The 27,962-nt window shown below is 43.1% G+C and overlaps 1 protein-coding gene and 1 long non-coding RNA gene across 6 annotated transcripts in view; one reads left to right on the plus strand and one right to left on the minus strand.

The window, feature by feature from the left end:
- Positions 1–27,961, plus strand: gng4 (G protein subunit gamma 4). 5 transcript variants are annotated; one of them, XM_078541717.1, is made up of 4 exons: positions 1–280; positions 6,130–6,276; positions 8,830–8,956; positions 27,497–27,961. In XM_078541717.1, exons 3-4 carry the CDS (start codon positions 8,870–8,872, stop codon positions 27,623–27,625), a joined length of 216 nt encoding a protein of 71 aa, XP_078397843.1. In that variant the 5' UTR covers positions 1–280; positions 6,130–6,276; positions 8,830–8,869; the 3' UTR covers positions 27,626–27,961. The 5 variants fall into 5 exon arrangements, with proteins under 5 accessions (XP_078397843.1, XP_078397845.1, XP_078397844.1 ...); XM_078541719.1 differs by having other exon boundaries at positions 8,851–8,956; XM_078541718.1 differs by lacking the exon at positions 6,130–6,276.
- Positions 1–27,962, minus strand: part of LOC144680577 (uncharacterized) — a 39,650-nt gene that overhangs the window by 3,026 nt on the left and 8,662 nt on the right. The window lies entirely within an intron of this gene.

The raw sequence follows: 27,962 nt of genomic DNA on the forward strand, positions 1-27,962 counted from the left end.
TCTTAAAATATCCCGAAAGGAGCCAATAACATCTCGGAGAGTAGGTGACGGAGGGCGGACAGACAGACGCTGTGCGTTTCCAGGGAGGGAGGGAGGGAGGGAAGTGATTTGCTTTTATTTCTAGCGGGGAGCAGCATGTACCCGGGGACCATGTCTGGCAGAAGCTGAGTGGAAGTAGAGCGCAGCGGCTCGGGCCGTTCATGTTATTCGTTCGAGGGCAGCGCGGCTTCGGGGACGTGGATTTGGGTGCGAGGAACGGCCCGTGTCTGCCAGCTGCCGGGTAAGTGTGTTCACAAAGGCGAGGCGAGGCTTCCCCTCACATCTGGCTCATCTGCCTCTTCTCGCTCCTGGCACAGCTCAGCCGGAGTCTCTCGATCTGCCTTGCCTTCCGAGCGGGGATGTAAATGTGGGAGGAAAAGAGGCTGCTTCACAAACTCCGGCTGAAATCCCTGTCCCATCCCGCTCCTCTGCCCGTTCAGTGATGAGGTGAAAAGCCAGTGGTTTTCGGGCAGATGCCCAGACACTGATGGGGGGTGGGGGGGGGGGGGGGGGGGCGTTAATAAGTGCGAGAAATGATCCACATAGAAAATGGGTGAGGAAAAGGGGGGAGCTCACGGCTCTCTTGGTGAACATTTTATCTCCTCTGTATTCCCAGATGCTGGAGCTGGACCCTCCTACTCAACATTTTTTTTTTTGCTGCCTGCTTCAGTATTAAAATCATCTATCTCCAATGCAATTATTACAGCCGTGCTGTTTTACTTCTAGTTGTGGTGTGGGTATAGTGCAGATAACCAGACTTTAATATTCTTTGGATGTTTTAGTTCCTGATCTGAAATTTTGTTTTAAATTAATCTTGTGAGGGTGAGGAAGGGATTATTTGAGGCAGTGTCTGCATCAAGCAACCCCCAGGTCAGGTATAGCACGGGCCTCCTCCAGACCACAGCGGGGTCTCCCCTGCTCCAGCATCGCCCCTTCACCAGCCTTAGACAAAAGCATCACTGTCAATCTTTCCATCCCACACTAACTTGGATGAATAGCTCTTCAGGGCTGTTAGACTAGTTTTGTACCAGTTTAATGCTACAATCTAGATGTTTCAGAAATGTGAAGGCAACAACCCCCACCCCAAGCTGGTTTTTCACCATGGTTTCCCATTTTCCATGCTAAATTTTTGCCGCCTTATTTTTTTGTTACTGGGTTTTGTTTGCTGATCTTCCTCTCATTTGCTTACTCTTGACATCATTTTCCATCCCACCCCACCCATCCATGCCACGCACACACTTGCACATACTCAGCTGTGCACATGCCTAGAAAATAAAATTGTTCCACCATAGAATTTTAAAGCACAGGGGGTCATAAGGCTCACTGTGCCTGTCCCAGCTGTCAGCACTATCCAGAGTTACATCCCCATGCCCTTCCAACAAACCTACATTTTTTTCCTTTAAAAATATTTAAATACAGGAGACCAATACTTTGGCTGAAAAGATGTTTTGAGGTTTTTAGAGAGGCAACAGGACTTCGGGAGGGAGTTCCAGAGAGTAGAGTTGAGGCAGCTGATGACTCAGCCATCTACAGTGGTGTGCACTGTTGTCGCCAAAGATCTTAGTGTTTTGAGCTACCAGATATTTCAACTGACAATAACAAACTGCAAAGAATGGTTGAGACAAATAGCATTTATTAATAATAACAACAAATAGCCTTCAAGGAGATGCTAGGTAAACATGTGAAGAAGAAAGGAAACAATGTTGACAGGGTGAGATGAAGATGCTTGCGTGATGCATGAAGAATGCCACAGACCAATTGAACTGACTGGTCTGTTTTTATGCTGTACATTCTATGTAATTCCTTTTAAAAGCTATTATAGATTTGAATTCCACCAACATTTCTACTTGGACATAACAACCCTCCATGTAAAAACAAACTCTCCTGACCTTTCCCTTTGTTCTTTTTAGAGAACCTTAACTTGATTCCCTCTCATTACCCAATCTCTAAACAGAGGAAAAGGGTTTCCCTCTTTACCTTTTTAAAATCCCTCATAAATTGGCCAATCCAATCTGATCTTCTTTAAACCTTTCTTCTCATGAATCCCAATTTTTATCATAACCAATATTTCTGATCCATGGGATTGTTGTAGTGAAGCTCTTCTGCACCTTCTCCACAGCTTTGACATCCTTACTAACGAAAGGCACCCAAAACTGGAGACTATATTCTGCAACAATTTGCATTTACATAGCACCCTTAGGGCAGTAAAATGTTCAAAGGCCCTTCATGGTGAGCATAATCAAACAAAATTTGACAATGAGACACTTAAGGAGCTATTAGGACAGATGACCAAAAGCTTGTTCAAAGACAGAGAGCTTCAGGAGTATCTTAACAGAGAGCGAGTTAGCAAAGTGGAAAGGTTTAGGAAGGGAATTTCTGAAGTTGGGCTGAAGGCACAGCCGCCAGTGATGCAGAGATGGAAATCGGGAATGTGCAAGAGGTCAGCAAGCACAGGAGTGATGGGTGAACAGGACATGGTGTGTGTTAGGAGATGGTTAGCAGGGTTTTGGATGAGCTCAAGTTTATGGACGGTGGTAGATGGGAGGCTGGCTGGGAAAGCATTGAACCAGTTGGGTCTGGAAGTAAGAAAGGCATGGAGGAGGGTTTCAGCAGCAGATGGGATGAAACAGTGTAGGAATGTGGGAAATTAAGAGGCAGAAGTAAACAGTGTTGGTAATGGAGAGACTATGGGGTTGGAAGCTTAGTGCAGGGCCAACTAGGACACCAAAGTTGCAAACAGTTTGCTTCAGCCTCAGACAGTGGCTAGGGAGAGAGGTGCAGTTGGTGGCTTGGGATCAGAGACAATGGCTTCTAACTGTGGCCTAACCAATGATTAGCAGATTGAACATTAGCTGTTTGCTTTTTGTAACTCTTGTACCCCTACTTCTAAAACTTAGGATCCTATGTTTCTCTCACAGCTTTATTAACTTGTCTTCCTACTTCTAAAGCCTATCTGAAATCCCCAAGTGTTTCTCTGTTCATCTAACACTTTAAAAGTTGTATCATTTAATGTTTGTTTTGTCACATTTTGTGCTAAAGAATGAATCACCTCACATTTCTTTATATTAAATTTTATATAGCATTTGTCAGAACATTCCAAGGCACCATACAGCCTATAAAGTAATTTTGAAGTGTAATCTCAGACATCTACAGCACAGATGGAGGTCGTTCGGCCCATCGTGTCTGCACCTGTCAACAAAGATCTGACTACACTAATCCCATTTTCCAATGCTTGGCCCATAGCCCTAGAGGTTATGGCAATGCAAGTGAATATCTAAATACTTCTCACTTGTAGTGTAGGAAACATGGCAGCCATGGCCATGCAGCAAGCTCCTGCAAAGAGTGATGTAATAATGATCAGGTAATCTGTTTCAGTGATGCTGGTTGAGGTATTAATCTTGGCTGTGACACTGGGGAGTCAGACTTGAACAGGTTTCCCTGTTCAAGTCTGAATGGTGCCATGGAATCTTTTCATCCACTTTTAACAGTGCAGCATTTGAACTAACAGCCTACTCACTCAAATGAAAGCCCTACCAACTGAGTCAAGGCTGATAAAATAACAACTACATTGACCTGCACTCCACAGCTGTCTCTGCACAACTGCTGGTTTTGATACTTTTTTTTTCTCATTTTATAGTGTATAATCTTGCCAAGTTTTGAGTCAAGCCTTCATAAAAATACACACCAATTGAATCAGAGCAGAGTCAAGAAATTGTGTCTAAACTCTAGGCCCAGGAATGCTCTCAATCTCTGCTCGCAGCTGTTGTTTGTAGCTGACCAACAGGTAATTCAGGAGAAACTTCTTTACCAAGAAGTTAAATTCTCTACCATTGGGAGTGGTTGAGACAAATGATGTAGATGCATTCAAGGCAAAGCTGGATAAGCACATGAGGGAGAAAGGAAGCAAAGGATATGCTGAGAGGGTTGGATGAAGTAGGATGGGAGGAAGCTTGTGTGGAGCACAAATTCCAGAATAGACCATTTTTTTAATTCATTCATAGGATGTGGGTGTTGCTGGCTAGGCCAGCATTTATCACCTATCCCTAATTGCCTGTGGGAAGGTGGTGATGTGCTGCTCTCTTGAACTGCTGCAGTCCCTGTGGCCTAGATACATTTAGAGTGCTGTTAGGAAAGGAGTTCCAGGATTTTGACCCAGTGACAGTGAGGAAATGGCGATATAGTGCCAAGTCAGGATGGCGTATGACTTGGAGGGGAACTTGCACGTGATGGTGTTCCCATGTGCCTACTGCCCTTCTAGGTGGTAGAAGTCACAGCTTTGGGAAGTGTTGTCGAAGAAGCCTTGGCGAGGTGCTTCAGTGCATCTTGTAGTTGGTATATACACTGCAGACCACAGTACTCAGTGATGGAGGGAGTGAATGTTTATGGATGGGATGCCAATCAAGCAGGCTGTTTTATCATGAATGGTGTTGAGCATCTTGGGTGTTGTTGGAGCCGCACTCATCCAGGCAAGTGGAGGATAATCCATAACACTATTGTCTTATGCCTTGTAGATGGTGGACCGGCTTTGAGCAGTCAGGAGTGAGTCACTTGCCGCAAAATATCCAGCCTCTTACCTGGTCCAGTTAAGTTTCTGGTCATTGGTTACCCCAAGGATGTTGATGAGAGGGCTTGCTGATGGTAATACCATTGAACGTCTAGGGGAGGTGATTAAACTCCCTCATTGGAGATAGTCATTCACTGGCATTTGTGTGGTGCAAATGTTACTTGACACTTTATCGATCTCCAGTTGTCCAGCTCTTGCTGTATGTGGGAACAGACTGCTTCATTACCTGAGTTGTGAGTGGAACTGAACACTGTGCAAATATCCCCATTTCTCACCTCATGATGAAGGTTGATGAACTCCTGCAGTGATGTCCAGGGCCTGAGATGATTGTCCTCCACCAACTACAACCACCTTCCTTTGTGCTAGTTATGACTCCAACCTGTGGAGAGTTTTCTCCCTAATACCGATTGACTTTAATTTTATAAGATCTCCTTGATGCCAAATTCGATCAAATGCTGCCTTGGGAAGTCTGTCTCACCTCTGCAGTCTGTCCTTTGTCCATGTTTGGAACGTACTGTAATGATATCTGGGGCCAAATGATCCTAGTGAAATTCAAAATGAGGATTGATGAGTAGATAATTGGTAGGTAAATGTTGCTTGATAGCACTGTCGGTGATACCTTCCATAATTTTGCTGATAAGTGAGGGTATGTTGGTGGGATATTAATTGGCTAGATTTGATTTGCCCTGCTTTTTGCAGGCAGGACATGGATGGGCAATTTTCCATTTTGTTGATGCCAGTGTTGTAGCTGTACTGGAACAGCCTGGCTAGAGGCATGGCTACATCTGGAGCAAAAGTCTTCTGCAATACAACGAATATCTTGTCAGGGCCTCTAACCATTGCTGCGTCCAATGCACTCAGCTGTTTCTAGCTATCATGTGGAGTGAATCAAATTGGTGAAAGATAGTGGCAAATGCTTCAGCCTTGCCTTTTATCCTTGTGCTGGGCTCCGTCATCATTGAGTATAAATTATTCATGGAGCCTCTTCCTCCCAATAGTCATTTAATTGTCCACAGTCATTCATAACTGGATGTTACAGGTCTGCAGAGCTTTGATCTGATGTGTTGGTTGTGGAATTACTTAGCTAGATCTGTCCAAAACAGGTTGCTTCTGCTTTCTAGCATGTATGTAGCCCTGTGTTGTAACTTCACCAGGTTGGCATCTCACTTTCAGGTATGCTTGGTGCTGATTGAACCAGGGTTGGTCCCAAGTTTAATGGTAGAGGTTACAAATTACAGTTGAGTACAATTCTGTTGCTGCTGATAGTACATGGTGCCTCACTGATGTCCAATTTTGAGCTGCTAGGTTTATTCTGAATCTATCCCATTAGGCACAGAAGTAGTGCCACACAGCATGATGGAGCATGTCCTCAAGACTGGTTGGGGAGAATGGCCTGTTTCTGTGCTGTAAATTCCATGTAATTCTATTTACCAGTAATAGAAATTACTGCATTAAAGAATGGAAAGAAGTATTAATTTGAGCTTTGACTTGATTTTAGTTTGAATTAATCCTATCATTTTCTGTAGAGCAAGAAGGAGCTGGTCCTCAATGCTGAAGGTTGTGAGGAACTGTGTTGGGCTCTCATCACTAGAAAGCGGGATCCAATTGGAACTAATGTGCAGCCACGTCATCTGAAACCTTTAGGGCACTGGTTCTTGATGCACTGATAAAAGGTTATTTAAAAAAAAAAATCAAAGCTAATGGCAGACTCCAGCAGTGCGACACGCCCAGCAAGTGATTCTTCCCCCTCACATGCTCCTCTTCCCTGTGGTGTTAATTGCCTCTCCTGACTTTAACACGATTCAAGGCAGATGTTTCCTTTGAACATTTCTGGTGCCCGTTTTAAGCTGACAGTAATTATCAAATCTGCAGGCTCGATGTCCTGCAGGGGTGCTGAAGGAAGCTGAGGAGCCTAGAAAAGGGCACATTCAAACAAAAAGCACACCATTGCTGTCCATCTGTCTTATCAAATTGGATTTTCCACAGATTTACTATTAGAACAGGACTATATATACTGGTCCAGTGACCTAAGGAGGTAGATAACATCAGACAGAAATATAGAATGCACAGTACAGAAACAAGCCAATAAGCCCAACTAGTCCATACCAGTGTTTATGCTTCACATGAGCCTTCTCCTACCCTTTATCTAACCCCACCAATGAATGGTATATTTCAAATACAATAGTCGAGTGAACTTGTCACAGATACCTAATTTTGGCTACAAAACCCAAGCTTTTGAAAGAATATCTTAACGTAATTTCTGGAGGGGGGGTGGGGGGGACAGGGGTGGGCCTTGGGGTGGGGGGAAGTAACCTTCACCAACTCAAACAGCTTATTACAAAGAGGCATTAAAGAGCAATGGCTGGAAGTTCTCTGCTGAAGCGTGCAGTTATGTTTATTAACTTCCCCCTGTGTTGCCATTCGTTTTGACTATGGAAAGGCAACAAAGATTTAAGGACTGAAATTGAAAAGCTGATTTCTTTTGGACTTCTTTGGTCCCTGTGGCATCCTTAATATGGCCCATGGTTGACAGCTCCAGCTCCATAGTGACACCGTTATGCAGATCTTGATAGGAAGGGAGCTGGTTCAATTACTTTTGACATTCTTTCTGGCCATCTCCAGAGAACAAATAGCACCTCCATGTTATCTCTCTGCAAGGTGAGTCACATCAGCTGTCAGCATGAATCCTTGATTACGTTACAGAACTGAAAAATCTGTTCCACATCTAACCTGGGCTTTAAAGACTAAAGAAATCGGGTTTTTAAATCAGATTTTAAGTTTTCACCATGAGTTTCGCGTCCCTGCCAGAATGTTGTTCTGTGGTGGGGTTAAACTCCAGCTTCATTGCACCAAGGCCATTCAGCCCATTGTATATGTTTGCTCTTTTCCAAAGGAATCCAAATCTAATCTTAGATCTTTGCCCAGAGCCTTGCACTATTTCTGTTATAAATATCTGTCCACTTCTCCATTCAAGGATGCATTGGTCTCTGTCTCAACTACTCTGTGTGGTAAAGCATTCCCTGCTCCAACAGCCCTGGGTTTAAAAAAAAAACTGATTACTGACTGCTTTACCTGAAGAAATAGTCTTTCCCTATGCATCCTATTAAAATCCTTCATATTGTAAGTTTTTGTCCAATCTCTTAAACTATCTCTTCCAGTGGAAACATCTCCAGTCTCTTCTCTATAATTATAGTTTTCCATCTTTGGCATCATTCTGGTGTATCTACTCTGTACACTTGCTACGGCTTTTATGTCTTTTCCATAATTCAGTCAAATTGTATACAGTTTTTGGACCAACAATTAATATGTAAAAAAAAAATACCATTACTTCTTTGCTCTTGTACTTTATGTTCCTATTCATTGGTATAGTAGCATGATGGTCATTTTACTGAACTAGTAATCCCGAGAGGGGGGAATTCAAATCCCAACCTTATATTAAATTTAAATGTTAATTTTAAATCTTTGTTAAAATGCACCACTATAGATTGAGAATAATTATCCTCATCTAGAATTTCCCTGTTTAGCCATGTAAGCAGTTTCTACTATACTTCCAACAAAGTTTAAGAACAGTACAGGAGCAGACTCCAAGGAAATTCCAGTTTTACAAGTTTAGGTTGACCCCCTAAAAATAGAATTGTACTGCTGTAAAATTCAAGTTGCTTTTCATGATGCTGTCCTCCTCAGAATGCATTATGTCAAAGAGCAGTAAAGTCACTTAATGCAGTTGGCACTATTTTCACATCCTTGCCCTTCCCCTGGAGAATAGTGCAAAAATAGTAGTAGGACTCAGGCTGATTTAACCACCTTTATACCAGCCAATATGGCAGCTAATCTGATGAGGCGAAAATGTTTTGTGCTTCCAAAACCCCAAATGATGAGGGTGGAGGGATCAGCCACACGCAATGCACATGAGAATCCCACTGGATGTCAACCCAGAATTCAGAGCTTGAGTCCCAGTTTCCACTCACCAGGCTGCCCAGAGCAAGGAATGAAGCCTGCACCTCCTGACTCAATAGTTAAGGGAGACTTTAAACCCATTAGACTTCAAACTGAGCCCGAGAATGAAATTACAGTGCAATGATCCACTCCATTAGCTAATTCCTGATCCAATATGGGTTGTTTTTGAAAACTGTGGGGTAAATAACAGTATTAACTTTCATACGTAAATACCTAAGGGAATGCAATTTAGATTGACATCTCAACACTTTACATCCCTTAAACTTCAGGGCATGTGATTTGATTTGAAGGTTTACAGAGTGACAGGAAATGTCGAACAACAGCACAGCCAGTATTTCTCAGGCCAGAAAAGCTGTAGAACAGCTGAAGATGGAAGCCTGCATGGAAAGAATGAAGGTAAGCAGTACTTTCTAAAGATTCATAGTTGGCAATTTTAGAAAGATGACAGTTCTGAGGCATCTTTTAAGGAAAGAGATAATTGTCCTTATTTTGTTTGTTTTACAATGATGATATGAGGGATGATTGTCTTTGCATTCAACTGTTAAGATAATCACCATTAAGAGGCTCTTCTTCACCTTCAGAAAAACCTACCATGGCTTTGCTTTCCCTGTGTGATCTCTTCCAGCCATATGCAAATACTAATACCTTTGAGAGCTGGACTGGTTTCAGACTGGGGTGGAGATCGCATTATACCAGAGGGAAGTACCAAATGATGTCAATCACAGGCTGTATGGTCTCCTGGACTAATGTGGGTCACCTAAAGTGTTCAGGGAGGAATGTTCCAGACTTGTTCCCTGTAGTTTTCCTGGAGTTTCTGATCAGATTTTCCACCACTCCTGTTAGGCAGCATGGTACTGTGGGAGTAGGGAATCTAGTGGCAAAATGCATGAAAGTATGGGACAGGCTGCTTGGACCAGCTAGTCTTTTCCTGTTTTCACCCCCAGCATCCTCTCCAGAGCTTAGTGCATATCCAAATCCTCGAATGAAATGAGTGCGATTGAAGTATAAGTAGTTGTTTATGTTATGAATTACTAGCTAAAGGCTGGCCCAGTTCTCTAGATTGAGTGTAAACATAGACATCAGGGAGAGTTGACAACCTGGTTGGATGTATTCCTGGAGATTTCTGACGATTGACCCATCCTCTTAATTCCTTTATCCCTCATCTCTAACTATAACTAAAAAATAATGGTGTTCAAAAAAAATGGAAAAACAAAACAACTTTTTGATGCCCCTCTAAAACAAAACAACTTTTTGATACCCCTCTGACCTTTCTCATGGGTTTTTGTTCACTGTGTTCGGAAGATTAATGTTTAAATTCTGGAGGTTCCAGGGCTATCCTGGAAGGTTGGCAACTCAACACCAGCTAGAAAGGGAAAAAAAATTAAGCAACTGGGTTGGATGCAAAGCAGAGGAGTGCCAGTGACTCATAGGTTCTTTCCATGTCTCATTTGGATGGTAATGACACAGCATTTAATGATATATTACTGTACTCATTAACACCATATATCTTACACTAGGCTATGGTTGAATGCAGACATTTTAATATACTGGTACACCCACCAGGAAATTGAACAGGGAGAGAAAATAATCTCAAAAAAATGAAACCACTTCAGAACATGTTTCCTCATTAACCCTCCCTGGCTGTTGTCTGATAAAGGCAGTCTCTAGTTCTTATGGCTAAATAAAGAGATTTTACAGCCAGCTCTTGTCTTTGCAATTTTGAAACTCCCCAAAAAGAGCAGTAAACATTTTAATTAGATGCTTTCATGCTGCCAGAAATCTTCACTGCCTGTGATAGTCTTTTAGTTGCATCGCATGACACCTCCTTCCAGGCCCTGGCTATGTTTGATTTTCTCCCATTAGGAGCTGACAGACTCTTATTATCAGACGACAATGGGGCTTGGAACAGGCTGGTTGCAAATAGGCACTAAGAACATGCAGCACAGAAAGCTGCATCCTTTCAGGGAAACAAGTGGTATTGATAGTTTCGACGAGAAGGTTTTCCTACAGTCACTGAAGCTTCCAACATAATTATAGAGGAGCTCCCAGGATTTCACGCAGGCTTTTTAAATCGACAATCCCCATCCTTTCTTAACTGTAAGGACTCTGATAACACATCAACAAATCATATTCATTGTAACCTGCAGATTTTTTTTTAATGCCAGAGTGAAAGCAAGATAACTTTTTGTTTTTGTGAATGTTGCCCAACAGACTAATCTGTGACGTTTTTACAAATTGGCATCAATATGACAACAACACAAATTTCAAATGCTGATCCTTCTGTTCCAATCTATCCACGGCTTCACCCCTCCCTAATTCTGTAACCTCTTTCTGTCACTACAACCTTCCAAGACCTTGCCTGACCCTGATTTCCTTTGCCCCACCATTGGTAGCTGTACCTTCAGCTACCAGTACCTAGACCCCAAGTTTTGGAATTCCTTCCCTGAACCGCTCTGCCTGTTTCTTCTCCTTTAAGACACTCTCTTAAAGCCTTCCTCTTTGACCAAGCTTTTTGTCACCTTGTCCTAATATTGCCTTATGAGGTTTGGTGTCCATTTGCAAATAATTATGTTCCTTGAGAAGTCACTTGGGATGTTTTGCTACTTTAAAGGTGCTCTATAAATGCAAATTGTTTGATCAGCACATCCTGACTATGAAAAATGGGGAAAAAATATGTGTGGATTGTTAAAAAGGTACAGAAAGAATTGCAAGGTCTCCATGTGGATCAGATTGCCTTGTATACTTTGGACTACAAAAGTAAGAAAGTTATGCTAAATGTTTATAAATTACTAGTTAGGTCTAAGCTGGCATATTGTGTCCAATCTGGGCACCAAACTTTAGGAAGGATGTCAAGGCCAAAATGAAACTGTGGAGCCTGTATTAATCCAGAACTGGCTCTGTGCTTGTCCTGATTTATGAGACCGATGTCATCTTTCTGCCAATTTGTGTCCCCCACTGCCCGCCCCCCCCCCCCCCCCCCCCCCACCCCCACCCCACAATCGGGGTTGAGGGAGCTCATGTCTCAGCTGCAGAAATGGTTGATTCAATCCTAGGAGCTTGTGTGCGGCTGTACATGAGCCTATAGGACTGTCAATCAGCAGATCAGGGAGCTTCCACATCAGTGAGGAAAGGAAATATCCAGCACAGAAGGGGGCATTCAGCCCATCATCCTTATGCTGGCTCTTTGAAAGAGTTATCCAATTAGTCTCATTCCCATGTGCTTTCCCCATAGTCCTGCAAATTTTTCCACTTCAATTATATATCCAGCTCCCTTCTGAACATTACGACTGAATCTGTTTCCACCATCCTTTCAGAAAGTGCATTCCAGATTTTAACAATTTGCCACATAAATAAATTTCTGCTCATCTTTTTTTTTGCCAATTACCTTAAATCTGTGTGCTCTTGTTACTGACTCCCTATTTACTCTTAACAAAACTCCTGACGATTTTGAATACCTCTATTAGATTTCCCCTTAAGCTTCTTTACTTTCCATTTAACTGGAATCCTTCATAGTTGGTATCACTCTAGCAAATCTCTTCTGCACCCTCTCCACATCCTTGATATCCTTCTGACCAGCATAAGTGTACTACCCAGATTGGACACAATATGCCAGCTGAGGCCTAACCAGTAATTTATAAAAATTTGGCATAATTTTCTTGCTTTTGTAGTCCATGCCTCTAATTATAAATTTTAGGATCCCATATGCTTTTTTAACAGCCTTCTCACTCACTTTAAAATTGTACTATTTTATTGATATTGTCTCTCCTCATCTTTTCTTCCTAAATGTATCATTTCACACTCTTCATTAAATTTCATCTGCCATGTATGTGCCCATTTAACCAGCTGTCCATGTCCTCCTGAAGTCTGTTACTATCCTCCTTGTTGGACTTCTACCACACTATGTGTGGAAAAAGTGCTTCCTGACAACACCCTTGAATAACCCTTGAAGTTGTGCCTCCTTGTTCTGGGTTCTCCACCAGAGGAAATAGTTTCTCTCTACTATGCTATCAAATCTTTTTAATGTTTCAAACACCTCATATGATTACCTCTCCAAACTTCTAAATTCAAAGAGACACAGACTAGTTTAGGTAATCTGTCCTCATAGTTTCACCTTTTAAGCCTCATTCTAGTTACATAAACACCGACCACCACTGCCACCCTTCCCCTCAGCTGATAATTCAGTGCTCCTCCATGTTGAACACCACGTCAAGAAATACTAAGGGTAGCATGGGCACAGAATGTACTCTGGGTAGAGAACTTCTATGTCCATCAAGACTGGCTCAGTAGCGCCACTACTGATCGAACTAGCCAGGTCCTGAAGGACATATCTGCCCGACTGGGTGTGCAACTGGTGGTGAGAACATAGGCCATTTAGCCCTTCGAGCCTGCTCCACCATTCAATAAGATCATGGCTGATCTGGTTGTAGTCTTGGCTCCACTTTCCTGTCTGCACCCCATAATCCTTGACTGCCTTGCTTAACAAAAATCTGTCTAACTCTGCCTTGAATAAATTCAATGACCCAGCCTCCATTACTTTCTGGGGAAGAGAATTCCACACACCAACGACTCTTTGGGAGAAAAAAATTACTCCTCCTCTCTGTCTTGAAAGGGAGTCCTCCTATTTTTAAACTATGTCCCCTAGTTTTAGTCTCCCCCACAAGAGGCAGCATGCTCCAGGTATCCAGCCGATCAAGTCCCCTCAGGATCTTATACATTTCAATAAGGTCACCTTTTTCTTCTAAACTCCAATGGAAGTAGGCCCAACCTGTTCGACCTTTCTTCATAAGACAATCCCTTCATCTCAGGAATGAGTCCAGTGAACCTTCTCTGAACTGTTTCTAAAACAATTATATATTTTTTAAATAAGGAGACCAAAACTGCACACAGTATTGCAGATGTGGTCTCACCAAGGCCCTGTACAGCTCCAGTAAAACTTCCCTACTTTTATATTCCATTCCACTTGCAATAAACACCAACATTTCATTTACCTTCCTAATCACTTGCTGTACCTATGTACTAACTTTATGATTCATGTGCCAGGACACCTAGATCCCTCTGTATCATTGAGGTCTGCAATTTTTCTCCATTTAATTAAATGCTGCTTTTCTATTCTTCCTGCCAAAGTGAACAAGTTCACATTTTTCCACATTATACTCCACCTGCCAATTTTTTGCCCATTCACTTAACCTGCCTATAACCCTTTGCTGACTCTCTACCTCTTGACAACTTACTTTCCTACCTATCTTGGTGTCATCAGCGAATTTAGCCACCATATATTCACTCCCTTCATCCAAGTCATTGATAGAGATTGTAAATAGTTGAGGCTCCAGCACTGGTCCCAATGGCACTCCATGAGTTACAGCTTGCCAATCCAAAAAAGACCCATTTATCCCTGCTCTCTGCTTCCTGTTAGCTAACCAATCATTTATCATGCTAATATGTTACCTCCTACACCATGTGCTCTTACCTTGTGTAGTAATCTTTGATGTGACACCTTATTAAATGCTTTTTAGAAAACCAAGTACACCACATCTATCGGCTCCCCTTTATCCACCTTGAATGTTACTTCATCAAAAAAACTCTAAAAGATTAGTTAAACACGATTTCCCTTTCACAAAGCCATGTTGGCTCTGCCTGATCAAATCTAAGCATCCTGCTATAACCTCCTTTAATAATGGATTCTAGCTCTTGCCCTATGATGTTAAGCTAACTGGCCTATAGTTTCCTGCCTTCTACCTCCCTCCTTTTTTGAATAAAGGTGTTACATTTCCACTGGAACTCTTCTAGAATCTAAGGAATTTTGGAAGATTATAACCAATGCATCTTCTATCTGTGCCACCACTTCTTTTAAGACCCTAGGATGCAGGCCATCCGGTCCTGGGGACTTGTCAGCCTTTAGCTCTAATGGTTTTCCTAGCGCCATTTCCCTGGTAATGGTGATTGTATTAAGTTATTCCTCCCTATCATCGATTGGTTTTCAAGAATCTTTGGGAAATTTCCTAAGTCCTCTATCGTGAAGACAGACACAAATTACCTGTTCAACGCCACCACCATTTGTTTTCCATTATCAGCTCCCCAGAAACTCTCTAGGGGCCAACACTAGCTTTAGTTACTCTTTTCCTATTCAAATATTTACTATCCATTTTTATCTTACTTTCTCTCATACTCTGCTTTCTGCCTCTTTATTATCTTTTTAGTCATTCTTTGCTGATTCTTAAAATCTGTCCAACCCTCTGACCTTCCACTAAACTTTGCAAATTTGTACAGTGTTTCTTTCAGTGTAATGCTATCGTTAACTTCCTTATTTAGCCATGGATAATGCATCCTTGTCAAAGAGCCTTTCTTTCTCACTGGGGTAAATCTTTTCTGAGCATTATTGAATATCTCCTTAAAAGTCTGTCACTGCAACTCTACCGTCCTGCCTTTTAACCTAGTTTCCCAGTTCACCTTAGCCAGCTCTGCCTTCATACTCTCATAGTCACCTTTATTTAGGTTTAAAACACTAGTCATGGATCCACACTTCTCCATTTCAAACTGAACATGAAATTCTATTATGTTGTGATCGCTGTCACCTAGATGCTCCTTCACCACGGGGATATTGATTAATCCTGCCTCATTGCACAAGGAGGTCTAAGATAGCCTGCTCCCTGGTTGGCTCTAGAATGTACTGCTCTAAGAAACTGTCCCAAAAACACTCTCTGAACCCGCTTTCCAGGCTACTTTTGCCAAACTGATTTTTCCCAATCTGCATATAGATTAAAGTCACCCATGATTATCCTGGTACTTTTCTTGCATACCTTATTTATTTCTTCCTGTATGCTCTGTCCTATATTGTAACTACTGTTAGGGGGCCTATAAAATACTCCCACAAGTGACCTCTTCCCTTTACTATTTCTTATCTCTACCCAAATTGATTCTACATCTTGTTCTTTCAAGCTAAGGCCTTCTCTCAGTACTGAACTAAGGCCATTCTTAATTAACACAGCTACCCCACCACCTTTTCCTAGCTTCCTGTCATTCTGATATGTCAAATACCCTTCAACATTCAGGTCCCAAACCTTGGTCACCTTTCAAACATGTCTCTGTAATGCCTATCAGGTCATTTATATTTATCTCTAGCTGTGCTAACAATTTATCCCTTTGATACAAATGCTACGTGCATTCAGATACAGGGCCTTAAACTTTGTTTTTACCGTTTTCCGTTTTATCTGCTGGTGCATTCTTATTATGATTGTATGTTCTGTCCGTTCCTGTAACACTGGAATTCATTACCCAAATTGCTGCCCTGCTGTATTACTTGGTTGTTTCCCTTTACTCTACTATATCTTCTCTCACATGATCCCTCCCCCCCCACCCCCACTATTTAGTTTAAAGGTCTCTAATGCTCTTAGTTACATGATTCACCAGAATACTGGTCTCAGCACAGTTCAGGTGAAGACCGTCCCAATAGTACAGCTCCCAATTTCCCCAATACTGATGCCAGTGCCCCAGGAATTGAAATCCATTTCTATCACATCAATCTTTGAGCCATGCATTCATTACTCTAATCTTATTTACCCTACGCCAATTCACTCGTGGCTCACCTCTTGAGGTTCTTTTTAACTTGCCCCCTAGCTGCTCATACTCCCTCAGCAGAACCGCTTTCCTGATTCCTCCTATGTCATTAGTACCCACATGGACCACAACCACTGGATCCTCCTCCTCCCTACAAGTTCCTCTCCAGCCCTGAGCAGATGTCCTAAACCCTGGCACCCAGGCAGGCAACACAACCGTCTGGACTTATGCTCTCTATTGCAGGGAACAGTATCTATCCCCCCGACTATACTGTCTCCTCTCACTACCACCTTCCTCTTTGTTTCCCCAACTTGAATGGCATCCTTCACCATGGTGTCATGGTCAGTCTGCTCATCTACCTTGCAGTCCTTATCCTCATGCACACAGGCAGCACTTTGTACGTGTTGGACAAAGTCAGGGGATGAGGCTCCTCCATCACTACATGCTGGTTCACTTTGCCTCCCTGACTCACAGTCACACCCTCATGTCCCTGATCATTGATCAACTGTAAAGTTTTGCCTAACCTAAGGGGAGTGACTGCCTTTTGGAACAAAGTGTCCAGGCAACTCTCCCCCTCTCTGATGCCCCACAATGTCCACAACTCAGACTCCAGCTCAGCAACTCAGAGCCAAAGTTGACTAAGCTGCAGATATGGTTGTCCAGGATTGCGGGGCATTCCACAGATTCATACACAACGCAATCACAGCACACCACCACCCCTGCCATTCCTGCCTAACCTTATTTATTTAATTAGTTAATAATTTACACAGATAAAGTAATAGAGAGTTGCACTCACGTAGCTTGGTGACAAGGAAGGAAATTCACCAACTGCTGGATGCTGAAAAAAAGGAGCACCTCTTTGCCCCTCCTCCCAAATTCCCATCTGAACCAAATTCCCAACTCCTCACTCCTCACTCAATCTACGTCTCACTCAGCACGTAGTCTCGTGCCCGTGCATTCCTCTATCCGAATCAACAAGATCTACTTGATCTCGCCCTCACCAATCTACCTGTTACAGAGGCATTTGACCAGCGCTTATGGAAATGAGGTCCCACCTTCACAATGAAGGTATCTGCCATTGTGTTGTGTGTCACTACCATCATAATAAATGGGATAGCCTTGGACCAGATCTAACAGCTCAAACTGGACATTCATGAGGTGCTGTGGGCCATCAGCAGCAGCAGATTTGTATTCAAACATAATCTATAGCTTCCTGGCCTGGCATATCCCTCACTCTACCATTAGCAGCAAGCCAGGGGACTGACCCCTATTCAATGAGGAGTGTCAGAGAGCATGCCAGGAATCGCATCAGGCATGTCTAAGAACAAAATACCAACCTGATCAAGCTACAACACAGGCATGCATGTTAATCAGAATGTTACAGACAGAGCTAACGATCCCATAACGAGTAGATCAAGATATAAAGCTCTGCAGTCTTGCCACATTGAACCATAGGACCATAGAAAAGTTACAGCACAGAAGGGGGCCATTCGGCCCATCTTGTCCATGCCAGCCCGAGGACACCCAGGTGCCCTTTCTAATCCCACCTTCCTGCACCCGGCCCATAGCCCTGCAGCTTACAGCACTTTAGGTGCAGATCCAGGTACTTTTTAAAAGAGTTTAAAGTTTCTGCCTCTACCGCCAACTTGGGCAGTGAATTCCAGACACCCACTACCCTCTGCGTAAAAAAAGTTCTTCCTCATGTCCCCCTACACCTTCTGCCACTTATCTTGAATCTATATCCCCTGGTTCTAGAATTCTCCATCAAGTGAAACAATTTTATCCTCTCCACTCTATCTATTCCCCTCATAATTTTGTACAACTCAATCAAGTCACCTCTCAGCCTTCTTTGTTCCAGGGAAAATAACCCCAACCTATCAAATCTCTCCTCGTAGCTACACTTTTCTAACCCTGGCAACATTCTTGTAAACCTCCTCTGCACTCTCTCCAGAGCTGTTACGTCCTTCCTGTAATGTGGTGACCAGAACTGCACACAATACTCCAGTTGTGGCCTCACCAGTGTTTTATACAATTCCAACATTATATCCTTACTTTTATATTCTATAGCTCTGCCAATGAAGGAGAGCATTCCATATGCCTTGTTTACAACCTTGTCTACTTGAACTGCTGCCTTCAGGGACCTGTGTACTTGTACGCCAAGATTTCTCACTTCATCTACCCCTCTTAGTATATTCCCATTTATTTTGTAATCCCTGTAACTGTTTGACCTCCCTAAATGTATGACCTCACACTTCTCTATGTTAAAATCCATCTGCCACTTTACCGCCCTCTCCACCAACCCATCTATATCGTTTTGGAGATAATGGCTTTCCTCTACACTATCCACTATTCGGCCAATCTTTGTGTCATCTGCAAATTTCCCAATCGTGCCCCCAATGTTGACGTCCAAATCGTTAATATATAACACAAACAGCAAGGGCCCCAACACTGAGCCCTGTGGAACACCACTTGAGACAACTTTCCATTCGCAAGGGCATCCATCGACCATTACCCTTTGTTTCCTGTTACAAAGCCAACCTTTTATCCAGTTTGCCACGTTACCCTGAATCCCATGGGCTTTTACTTTCCTGACCAATCTGCCATGTGGGACCTTGTCAAATGCCTTGCTAAAATCCGTGTACACAACATCCATTGCACTACCTTCATCAACCCTTCTTGTCACTTCCTCAAAGAATTCAATCAAATTTGTGAGGCAAGACCTTCCTTTAACAAATCCATGCTGACCATCCCTGATTAGTCCATGCCTTTCCACATGACAGTTAATCCTATCTCTTAGGATTGATTCGACTAATTTGCTCACCACCGATGTAAGACTAACTGGCCTATAATTGTTTGGCATTTCCTTTGATCCTTTTTAAACAATGGAACTACGTTTGCATTTCTCCAGTCTTCCGGTACCTCCCCTGTATCTAGTGAAGATTGGAAAATCATCCTCAGAGCATCTGCTATCTCCTCCTTGACTTCCTTCAGCAGCCTCGGAAACAATCCATCTGGCCCTGGTGACTTATCAACTTTCAAGGATTTCAACCCTTCGAGTACTTCCTCTCTCTTTATGACTATCCTGTCCAATATTTCGCAGTGTTCCTCCTGGCCTACTATATCTACATCCTCCCTTTCCTTTGTAAACATGGAGACAAAATATTCATTCAAAACCCTTCCCACAGTCGCTGCATCTACACACAAGTTTCCATCTTCATCTCTGATTGGTCCCACTTTATCCTTAACTAACCTTTTAGCATTAATGTATTTGTAAAACAACTTTGGGCCATCTTTAACTTTACTTGCTGATCTTTTTTCATGCCCTCTCTTTGATTTCCTTATTTACTTTTTTACTTCATCCCTGCACTTCCTATATTCGTCTAGGCTATCTGCAGTGCTTAGTTCTTTGTGCCTATCTTTTTCTGTTTGATCTTTCCCTGTATTCTTCTAGACAACCAGGGAGGTCTAGATTTGGCAGTACCACTCTTATTTTTGTAGGGGACATGTCTACTTTGTATAGTTAGGATCTCGCTTTTTAGTGCTTCCCACTGGTTTTCCACTGTTTTATCCTCCAGCAGTGCTGTCCAGTCCACCTCAGCCAAATCCCTTCTCATTTCTGCAAAATTTGTCTTCCCCCAGTTCAAGACTTTTACTCCTGCCTTATCTCTGTCCTTTTCCATGGTAATGCTAAATCTAACTGAATTGTGATCACTGTCCCCAATATGGTCGCCAACTGTCACTTCACCCATTTGCCCTTCTTCGTTCCCTAAGACTAGGTCTAGAATTGCATCTCCTCTCGTTGGGTTTGTCACTAATTGGTTGAAAAAATTTTCCTGGACACACTGCATGAATTTTTCTCCCTCAGTGCCCCTTATATTGTTTGGATCCCAGTTGATATTAGGATAGTTGAAGCCTCCTACTATTATTGCCCTCTTGTTCTTACAAGCAGAAATTTCTCTACATACTTGTTCTTCTATCTCCCTTTCACTATTTGGGGGTCTGTAATATACTCCTAGTAGTGTGACTGCCCATTTTTTATTTCTAAGCTCAATCCATAAAGCCTCGTTTGTTGACCCATTTAGTATATCATCCCTTCTCGCAACTGGAATTGATTCTTTAACCATTAGTGCTACCCCCCTCCTTTTTTATCTCCTACTCTATCGTGTCTGAAGACTCTATAACCAGGGATATTTAGCTGCCAGTTTTGTCCCTCCTTTAGCCAGGTCTACGTTATAGCAATGACATCCTGCTGCCATGTGTCTACCTGTGCCCTTAACTCATCTACCTTGTTTGTAATACTCCTTGCATTGAAGTATAAACAGTTTAACCCCGTCAATTTCCCTTGCTGGACACTTTTTAAACTTTGCTTCTCCTGTAACTCCACGTTTATCACAACGTCCCTAACTAATGTTCTACCTCCATTTTTCTGATCTGAATCTGACCTATCTGATCCTACTCCTGGGATCCCATCCCCCTGCCACACTAGTTTAAATACTCTCCAACAGAACTAGTAAAAGCCCCGCAAGGACACTGGTCACAGCCCTGCCTGGGTGCAGCCCGTCCGGTTTGTACAGGTCCCACCTTCCCCAGAACTGGTCGCAGTGCCTCAAGAATCTGAATCCCTCCCGGCTACACCATCTCTCCAGCCAAGTGTTCATTTGGCCTATCCTCTTATTCCTGCTCTCGCTAGCACTTGGAACTGGGAGTAATCCTGAGATTACTACATTTGAGGTCCTGCATTTTAATTTATCTCCTAACTCCCTGTACTGAGCTTGCAGGTCCTCATCCCTTCGTTTACCTATGTCGTTGGTACCAATGTGTACCACGACCACTGGCTGCTCACCTTCCCTCCCCAGAATGTCCTGCAGCCGCTCCGTGACATCCCGGACCCTGGCACCAGGGAGGCAACATACCATCCTTGATACACGTTTGCGGCCACAGAAGCATCTGTTTGTGCCCCTAACTATTGAATCCCCTATCACTATAGCCCTGCCACTTGTTTTCCTCCCACCCCTCTGAGCAGCAGAGCCACCCACGCTGCTGTGAACTTGGCTGTTGCTGCTTTCCCCTGAGAGGCCATCCCCACCAACAGTATCCAAAGCGGTATATCTGTTAGAGAGGGGGATGACCACAGGGGACTCCACTACCTACCTGAGTCTTTTACTGTTCCTGATGGTCACCCATTCCCTTTCTGCCTGGGTAATCTTCACCTGCAGTGTGACCACCTCGCTAAACGTGCTAACCACAACTTGCTCAGCATCGCACATGCTCCACAATGAGTCCACCCGCAGCTCCAGCTCCGAAATCCGGTTAGCTAGAAGCTGCATTTAGACACACCTTTCGCACACATGGTCAACAGCGATGCTGGAAGCGTCCCTCACTTCCCACATCCTGCAGGAGGAGCATATCACGGATCTAAGATCTCCTGCCATGACGTCCCTCTCGATTAAGCTAGTTACTCCCTTAAAAAATACACTAGCTCGGGGCCTTATTTATGTTAGCTAGGAACCTTGTTTCTTGACTGATTATACTTGTACAGTACTACTCTATACTTTTTTTTAGCTCCTACCTCAGTATTAAGCAATGAATAACTTTAATAGATTGGTTCACCAGGATTTACTCACCAATCAGCTGCTTTTAAAAAAAATCCACTTTCAGAAGAGTGTCCCTCGCAGGTCTGGTGCACTCCTGAAGGTGTTGCCTCTCCCTTTTTTTTGGTTTGAGGAGGGAGGGAGGGATGGAAACACTACAGCAATGTGATGTTTGGGGCTATTCCATTCTTTGACAGTGGGTCCTTCTCAATCACCTTCTGAGTCGCGGTGTCTGCGGTGACTTCTCCCAGAATGCTTCAGTCACTTCTCACTACCGCCCTCTGTCTGGTCGTGAATGGTGGTGAACAATTAACGGGAGAAGGAGGGTCCACAAACATCCCCATGCTCGATGATGAGACATCCCCACACATCAGTGCAAAAGACAAGGCTGAAGTGTTTGCAAGCATTTTCAGCCAGAAATGTCAAGCGGATGATCTCCTTAGCCTCCTCCTGAGGTCCTGAGAATCACAGATGTCAGTCTTAAGGCAATTTAATTCACTCCACGTGATATCAAGAAATGGCTGAATGCACTGGATACAGCAAAGGCTATGGGCCCTGACAAAATTCTTGTTGCAGTACTGAAGAATTGTTCCCCAGAACTAGCCGGGTGCCTACCCAAGCTGTTCCAGTGCAGCTATAAAACTGGCATCAACCAGGCAATGTGGGAAAATTGTCCAGGTATGTTCTGTCCATAAAAAGCAGGACAAATCCAAACCGGCCTACTGTACTGCCCCTTCAGCTGACTCTCAATCATCAGTAAAGTGATGGAAGGTGTTGTTGACAGTGCTATCAATAACCTGCTCACTGATGTTCAGCTTGGGTTCCACCAGGGCTACTTGGCCACTTGCCTCGTTACAGCCTTGGTCCAAATGTGGACAAAAGAATTGAACTCGAGGTGAGGCGAGAGTGACTGCCCTCAACATCAAGGCAGCATTTGACCGATTGTGGCATCAAAGAGCCCTAGAAAAATTTGAAGTCAATGGAAATTCAATCTAATAAGGTTAATTATTAGTCAAAATAAAGGACTGGGAAATAGTGATCATAATACAATTGAATTCCCTGTTAAGTTTGACAGCAACATACTCTAATAAAAAACAAGAATCTTAAACTTAAGCAAATCAATTACATTGGTATGAGGGGAGGGCTGGCTCTGGTTGATTGGGTAAATAGGCTAAAGGGTATGGCAATTAATAAACAATAAGAAACATATAAAGAAACAATTCAATGTTCAATAAAAATACATTCCATTAAAATCAAAAACTTAGCATGAAAGATCCATCCTTGGTTTACTGAGAAAGTTAAAGATTAAAAGAAGAGGCTTTTAATGTTACAAAGAATAGCAGTAAACTGAAGGATTGGGAATATTACGGAATTCAGAAAGGGGCCCCCAAAAAGTTGATAAAAGGGGAAAAAAATAGAATGTGAGAAGAAGCTAGCCAGGAATATAAAAACAGTTTGTAAGAGCTTTTTACAAGCATTTTAGAAACAAGAAGAGCTAAAGTAAATATTGGTTCCTTAGAGGCAGAGACAAGAGAAATTATCATGGGGAACAAGCAAATGACATAGACATTGACAAACATTTTGTGTCTGTTTTCACATAGAAGACACAAATTACATACCAGAAATAGAGAGTAACTAAGGGGCTAAGTAACTAAGAGTGAGGAATTTAAGGTCATGAATATCAGCAGAGAAAACGTACTGGAGAAACTTAAGGGACTGAAATCCAATAAATCCCCAGGACCTGATGGGTTCTGACCTGAGGGGTACATACTAGGACTCTAAATAAAGGTATCTGCAGAGATAGTGGATGGAGTGGTTATGATTTTCCAAAATTCCCCAGATTCTAGAATGGTCCCAGCAGCTTGGGAGTTAATAAATGTAACCCTGATATTCAAAAATGGAGGGAGTGTGAAAAAGAGAATTAGCCTGATATCGAGGAAAATGCTGGAATCTATTATTAATGAAGTCTTAGCAATGCAGTTAGAAAACCATAGTAAAATTAAACAAAGTCAACATGGTTTTACAAAAGGGAAATAATGTTTGACAAAGAGTTTATTGAAGATGTAACTAGTAGGGTAGATAAAGTGGAACGTGTAGATGTAGTATACTTGGATTTCCAAAAGGCATCTAATAAGGTGTCATATAAAAGGTTAATTTGCAAGATAAGGTTTCATGGAGTTGGGGTTAATATATTAACATGGATAGAGGATTGGTTAATGGATAGAAAGCAGAGAGTAAGATTAATCTGGGCATTTTCAAATTGACAGGATGTGACTAGTGAAGTACCACAAAGAACAGTACTAGGGCCTCAGCTGGTTACAAACTATATTAATAACTTAGAGAGTAATGTATCTAAATCTGCTGATGATACAAAGCTGGTTGGAAATGTAAGCCATGAGGAGGACACAGAGACTGCAAAGAGATATATAGACAGGTTAAGTGAGTGGGCAACAAGATGGCAGATGGAATATAATGTGGGGAGGTATGAGGTTACGCACTTCAGTAGCAAGAATAGAAAATCAGAATTTTTTAAAGATCTTTCATGGGACATGGCTAGGCCAGCATTTATACTGTCCATCTCTAATTGCCCTTGAGGAGGTGGTGATAAGCCACCTTCTTGAACCGCTGCAGTCCATGTGATGTAGGTACACCCACAGTGCTGTTTGGGAGGGAGTTCCAGGATTTTAACCCAGCAACAGTGAAGGAACAGCAATATATTTCCAAGTCAGGATGGTGAGTGGCTTGGAGGGGAACTTGCAAGTGGTGGTGTTCCCATCGATCTGTTGCCCTTGTCTTTCTAGTTGGTAGAGGCCGTGAGTTCGGAAAGTGCTGTTGAAGGAGCCCTGGTGGGATCCTGCAGTGCATCTTGTAGATGGTACACACTGCTGCCACTGTGCGTCGGTGGTGGAGAGAGTGGATGGTGGATGGGGTGCCAATCAAGCAGGTTGCTTTGACTTGGATGGTGTCAAGCCTCTTGAGTGTTGATGGAGCTGCACTCATCCAGGCAAGTGGAGAGTTTTCCATCACGCTCCTAACTTCTGCCTTGTAGATGATGGGCAGGCTTTGGGAAGTCAGGAGGTGAGTTACTCACTGCAGAATTCCCAGCCTCTGACCTGCTCTTATAGCCACAGTATTTACATGGTTGGCTCAGTTTGGTTTCTGGTCAATGGTAACCCCCAGGATGTTGATAGTTGGAGATTCAGCAATGGTAATGGCATTGAATGTCAAGGGGAGATGGCTGGTTTCTCTCTTTTTGGGAATGGTCATTGCCAGGTACTTGTGTGGCACAAATGTTACTTGCCACTTGTCAGCCCAAGCCTGGATATTGTCCAGGTCTTGCTGCATGTGAACATGCTTCAGTATCTGAGGAGTCACGAATGGTGCTGAACATTGTGCAATCATCAGCGAACATCCCCACTTTTGGCCTTATGATAGAAGGAAGGTCATTGATGAAGCAGCTGAAGATGGTTGGGCCTAGGACACTACCCTGAGGAACTCCTGCAGTGATGTCCTGGAACTGAGATGATTGACTTCCAATAACCACAACCATCTTCTTCCTTTGTGCTAGGTATGACTCCAACCAACAGAGAGTTTTCCCCCAATTCCCTTCGACTTCGGTTTTGCTAGGGCTCCTTGATGCCACACTCAGTCAAATGCGGCCTTGATGGCAAGGGCAGTCACTTTCACCTCACCTCGGGAGTTTAGCTCTTTGTCCATGTTTGAACCAAGGCTGTAATGAGGTCAGGAGCTGAGTGGCCCTGGCAGAATCCAAACTAAGCATCAGCGGGCAAGTTGTTCCTGAGTAAGTGCCACTTGATAGCACTGTCAATGACCCCTTCCATCACTTTGCTGATGATCAAGAGTAGACTGATGGGGTGGTAATTGTCCAGCTTGGATTTTAAAACACCCGAAACTACTAATGTTAATGTTCAGAGGGACTTGGGTGTCCCTGTACAAGGAACACAAAGTTAACATGCAGATACAGCAAGCAATTAAGAAAGCAAATGGCACATTGGCCTTAATTTCAAGGGAAGTGGAGTACAAGAGCAAGGAAGTCTTCTTTTAATTGTGCAGGGCTTTGATGAGGCCACACCTAGAGTGCTGTGGCCACGTTTTTCTCTCTCTATTTTGAAGAAGGATATACTTGCATTGAAGACAGTACCGAAAAGGTTTACTAGATTGATTCCTGGAATGAAAAGGTTGTCCTATGATGGGACGCTGAGTAAATTGGGCTTTAAAGTTTAGAGGAATGAGAGGTGATCTCACTGAAACATACAAGATTCTGAACACAGGGTTACAGTCTCGGGATAAGGAAACGATCATTTAGGACTGAGGAGAAGTGTCTTTGATCAAAGGGTAGTGGAACTTTGGAATTATCTACCCCCGAGGGTTGTGGATGCCTCAGTGTTGACTGTATTTAAAGCTGAGATAGATGGACAGATTTTTGGTATCTCAGGGAATTGAGGGATATGGGAAGCAGGTGGGAAAATATAGTTGAGGGTAAAGGTTGCTCATGATTGTACTGAATGGAGGAGTATTGAGAGCTGCCTGATCTATTCCTGCTCCTAGTTCTTATGAATCAAGGGGAAAATTCACCACTGGTTGAGCCATATCTACCACAAAGGAAGATGTTTGTGGTAGTTGGAGGCCAATCATCTCAGCTCCAGGTCATTGCTGCAGAAGTTCCTTAGGGTAGTGTCCTAGACCCAACTATCTTCAGTTCTATCATCAATGGCCTTCCCTCCATCATTAGGTCAGAAGTGGGGATGTTCGCTGATGATTGCATGATGTTCAGTATCATTTGTGAATCGTCAGATACTGAAGCAGTCCATGTCCAAATGCAGCAGGACCTTACAACACTCGGGCTTGAGCTGATAAGAAACATTCACACCACACAAGTGCTAGGCAATGACTCTCGCCAACAAGAGAGAATCTGACCCTCTTTCCTTGAAGTTCATTGGTACTACCAATGCTGAATCCCCCACCAGTATCCTGGGGATTACCATTGACTAGAAACTTAACTGGCCAAATAAACACTGTGACTCCAAGAGCAGGTCAGAGGCTGGAATTTCTGCAAAGAGTAACTCTCCTCTTAATTCCCCAAAACCTGTCCACCATTTACAAGGACCAAATCAGGCATGTGATGGAATACTCTCCACTTGGCTGGATGAGTACAGCTCCAACAATAGTCAAGAAGCTTGACACCATCCAGGACAAAGCAGGCTGCTTGATTGGCACCCCATCTACCACCTTTTAACATTCACTCCCTCCACCACCAATGCACAGTAACAGCAGTGTGTACCATCCATTAGATGCACTGCTGCAATTCACCAAGAGGCCTTTGACAGCACCTTCCAAATCTGCAACCTTGACTTATTAGTTCAAGTCTTAATGTTAATGTTGTCCAGGTCTTCCTAGAAGAACAAGGTCAGCAGGTGCATGGGAGCACCACCACATCTAAGTATCCCTCCAAGTGACACACTATCTTGACTTGGAAGTATATCGCCATTCCTCCCCTGTCTCTGGGTCAAAATCCTGGAACTCCCTCCCTATAACTTCATTGCATGTGTCCCTACACCAGATGGAGTGCAGTGGTTCAAGAGGGCGGCTCACCACCACCTTCCTGATGGCAATTAAGGATGGGTAGTAAATGCTAGCCTTGTCAGCTCACATCTCAAGAATAAACAAAACAAAAAGTACAGTAATGAGAGTGGTTCAGCCAGGATACTCTCCCACCACACCACTCAAGTAAAACCATTCCTAACACTGGTCTTTCTTTGGCGTGTTCTAGGTGTCAAAGGCATCAGCCGACCTGATGGCTTACTGCGATGCTCACCTTAGGGATGATCCACTCATCGCCCCTCTGCCTGCTTCTGAAAACCCATTCAGGGAGAAGAAGTTCTTCTGCATCATCCTCTGACAACGCGCGGAGATGGGGGTGGGGGTTTGTGGGGTGGGGGAGGGTTATGGGGGGGGAGTGAGGCGAAAAGCACCATGTCCAAACAGAAGATCACAGGCGTCGGGAATGTCACATGTGCATGCTGTAATTATTGCTCCAGTTTTAGGAGAATGAACCGTACTGAGTGTTTTACGTTGACCATAGTTTTGACAGCAACACACTTGTGTCAGTTGCACAATCATAAAAGGATTTAACAGTAACTTAAATTTTTTTAAAGAAATGTAGGTATTTAGATGACTTTTTCTAACTAGACCGTTTCATGTTTTGTATGTTGAATATAAAATGTTATAAGCACAAT

Source organism: Cetorhinus maximus, chromosome 5 (genome assembly GCF_964194155.1).
Source record: "Cetorhinus maximus chromosome 5, sCetMax3.hap1.1, whole genome shotgun sequence".
NCBI classification, from domain to species: Eukaryota; Metazoa; Chordata; class Chondrichthyes; order Lamniformes; family Cetorhinidae; genus Cetorhinus; species Cetorhinus maximus.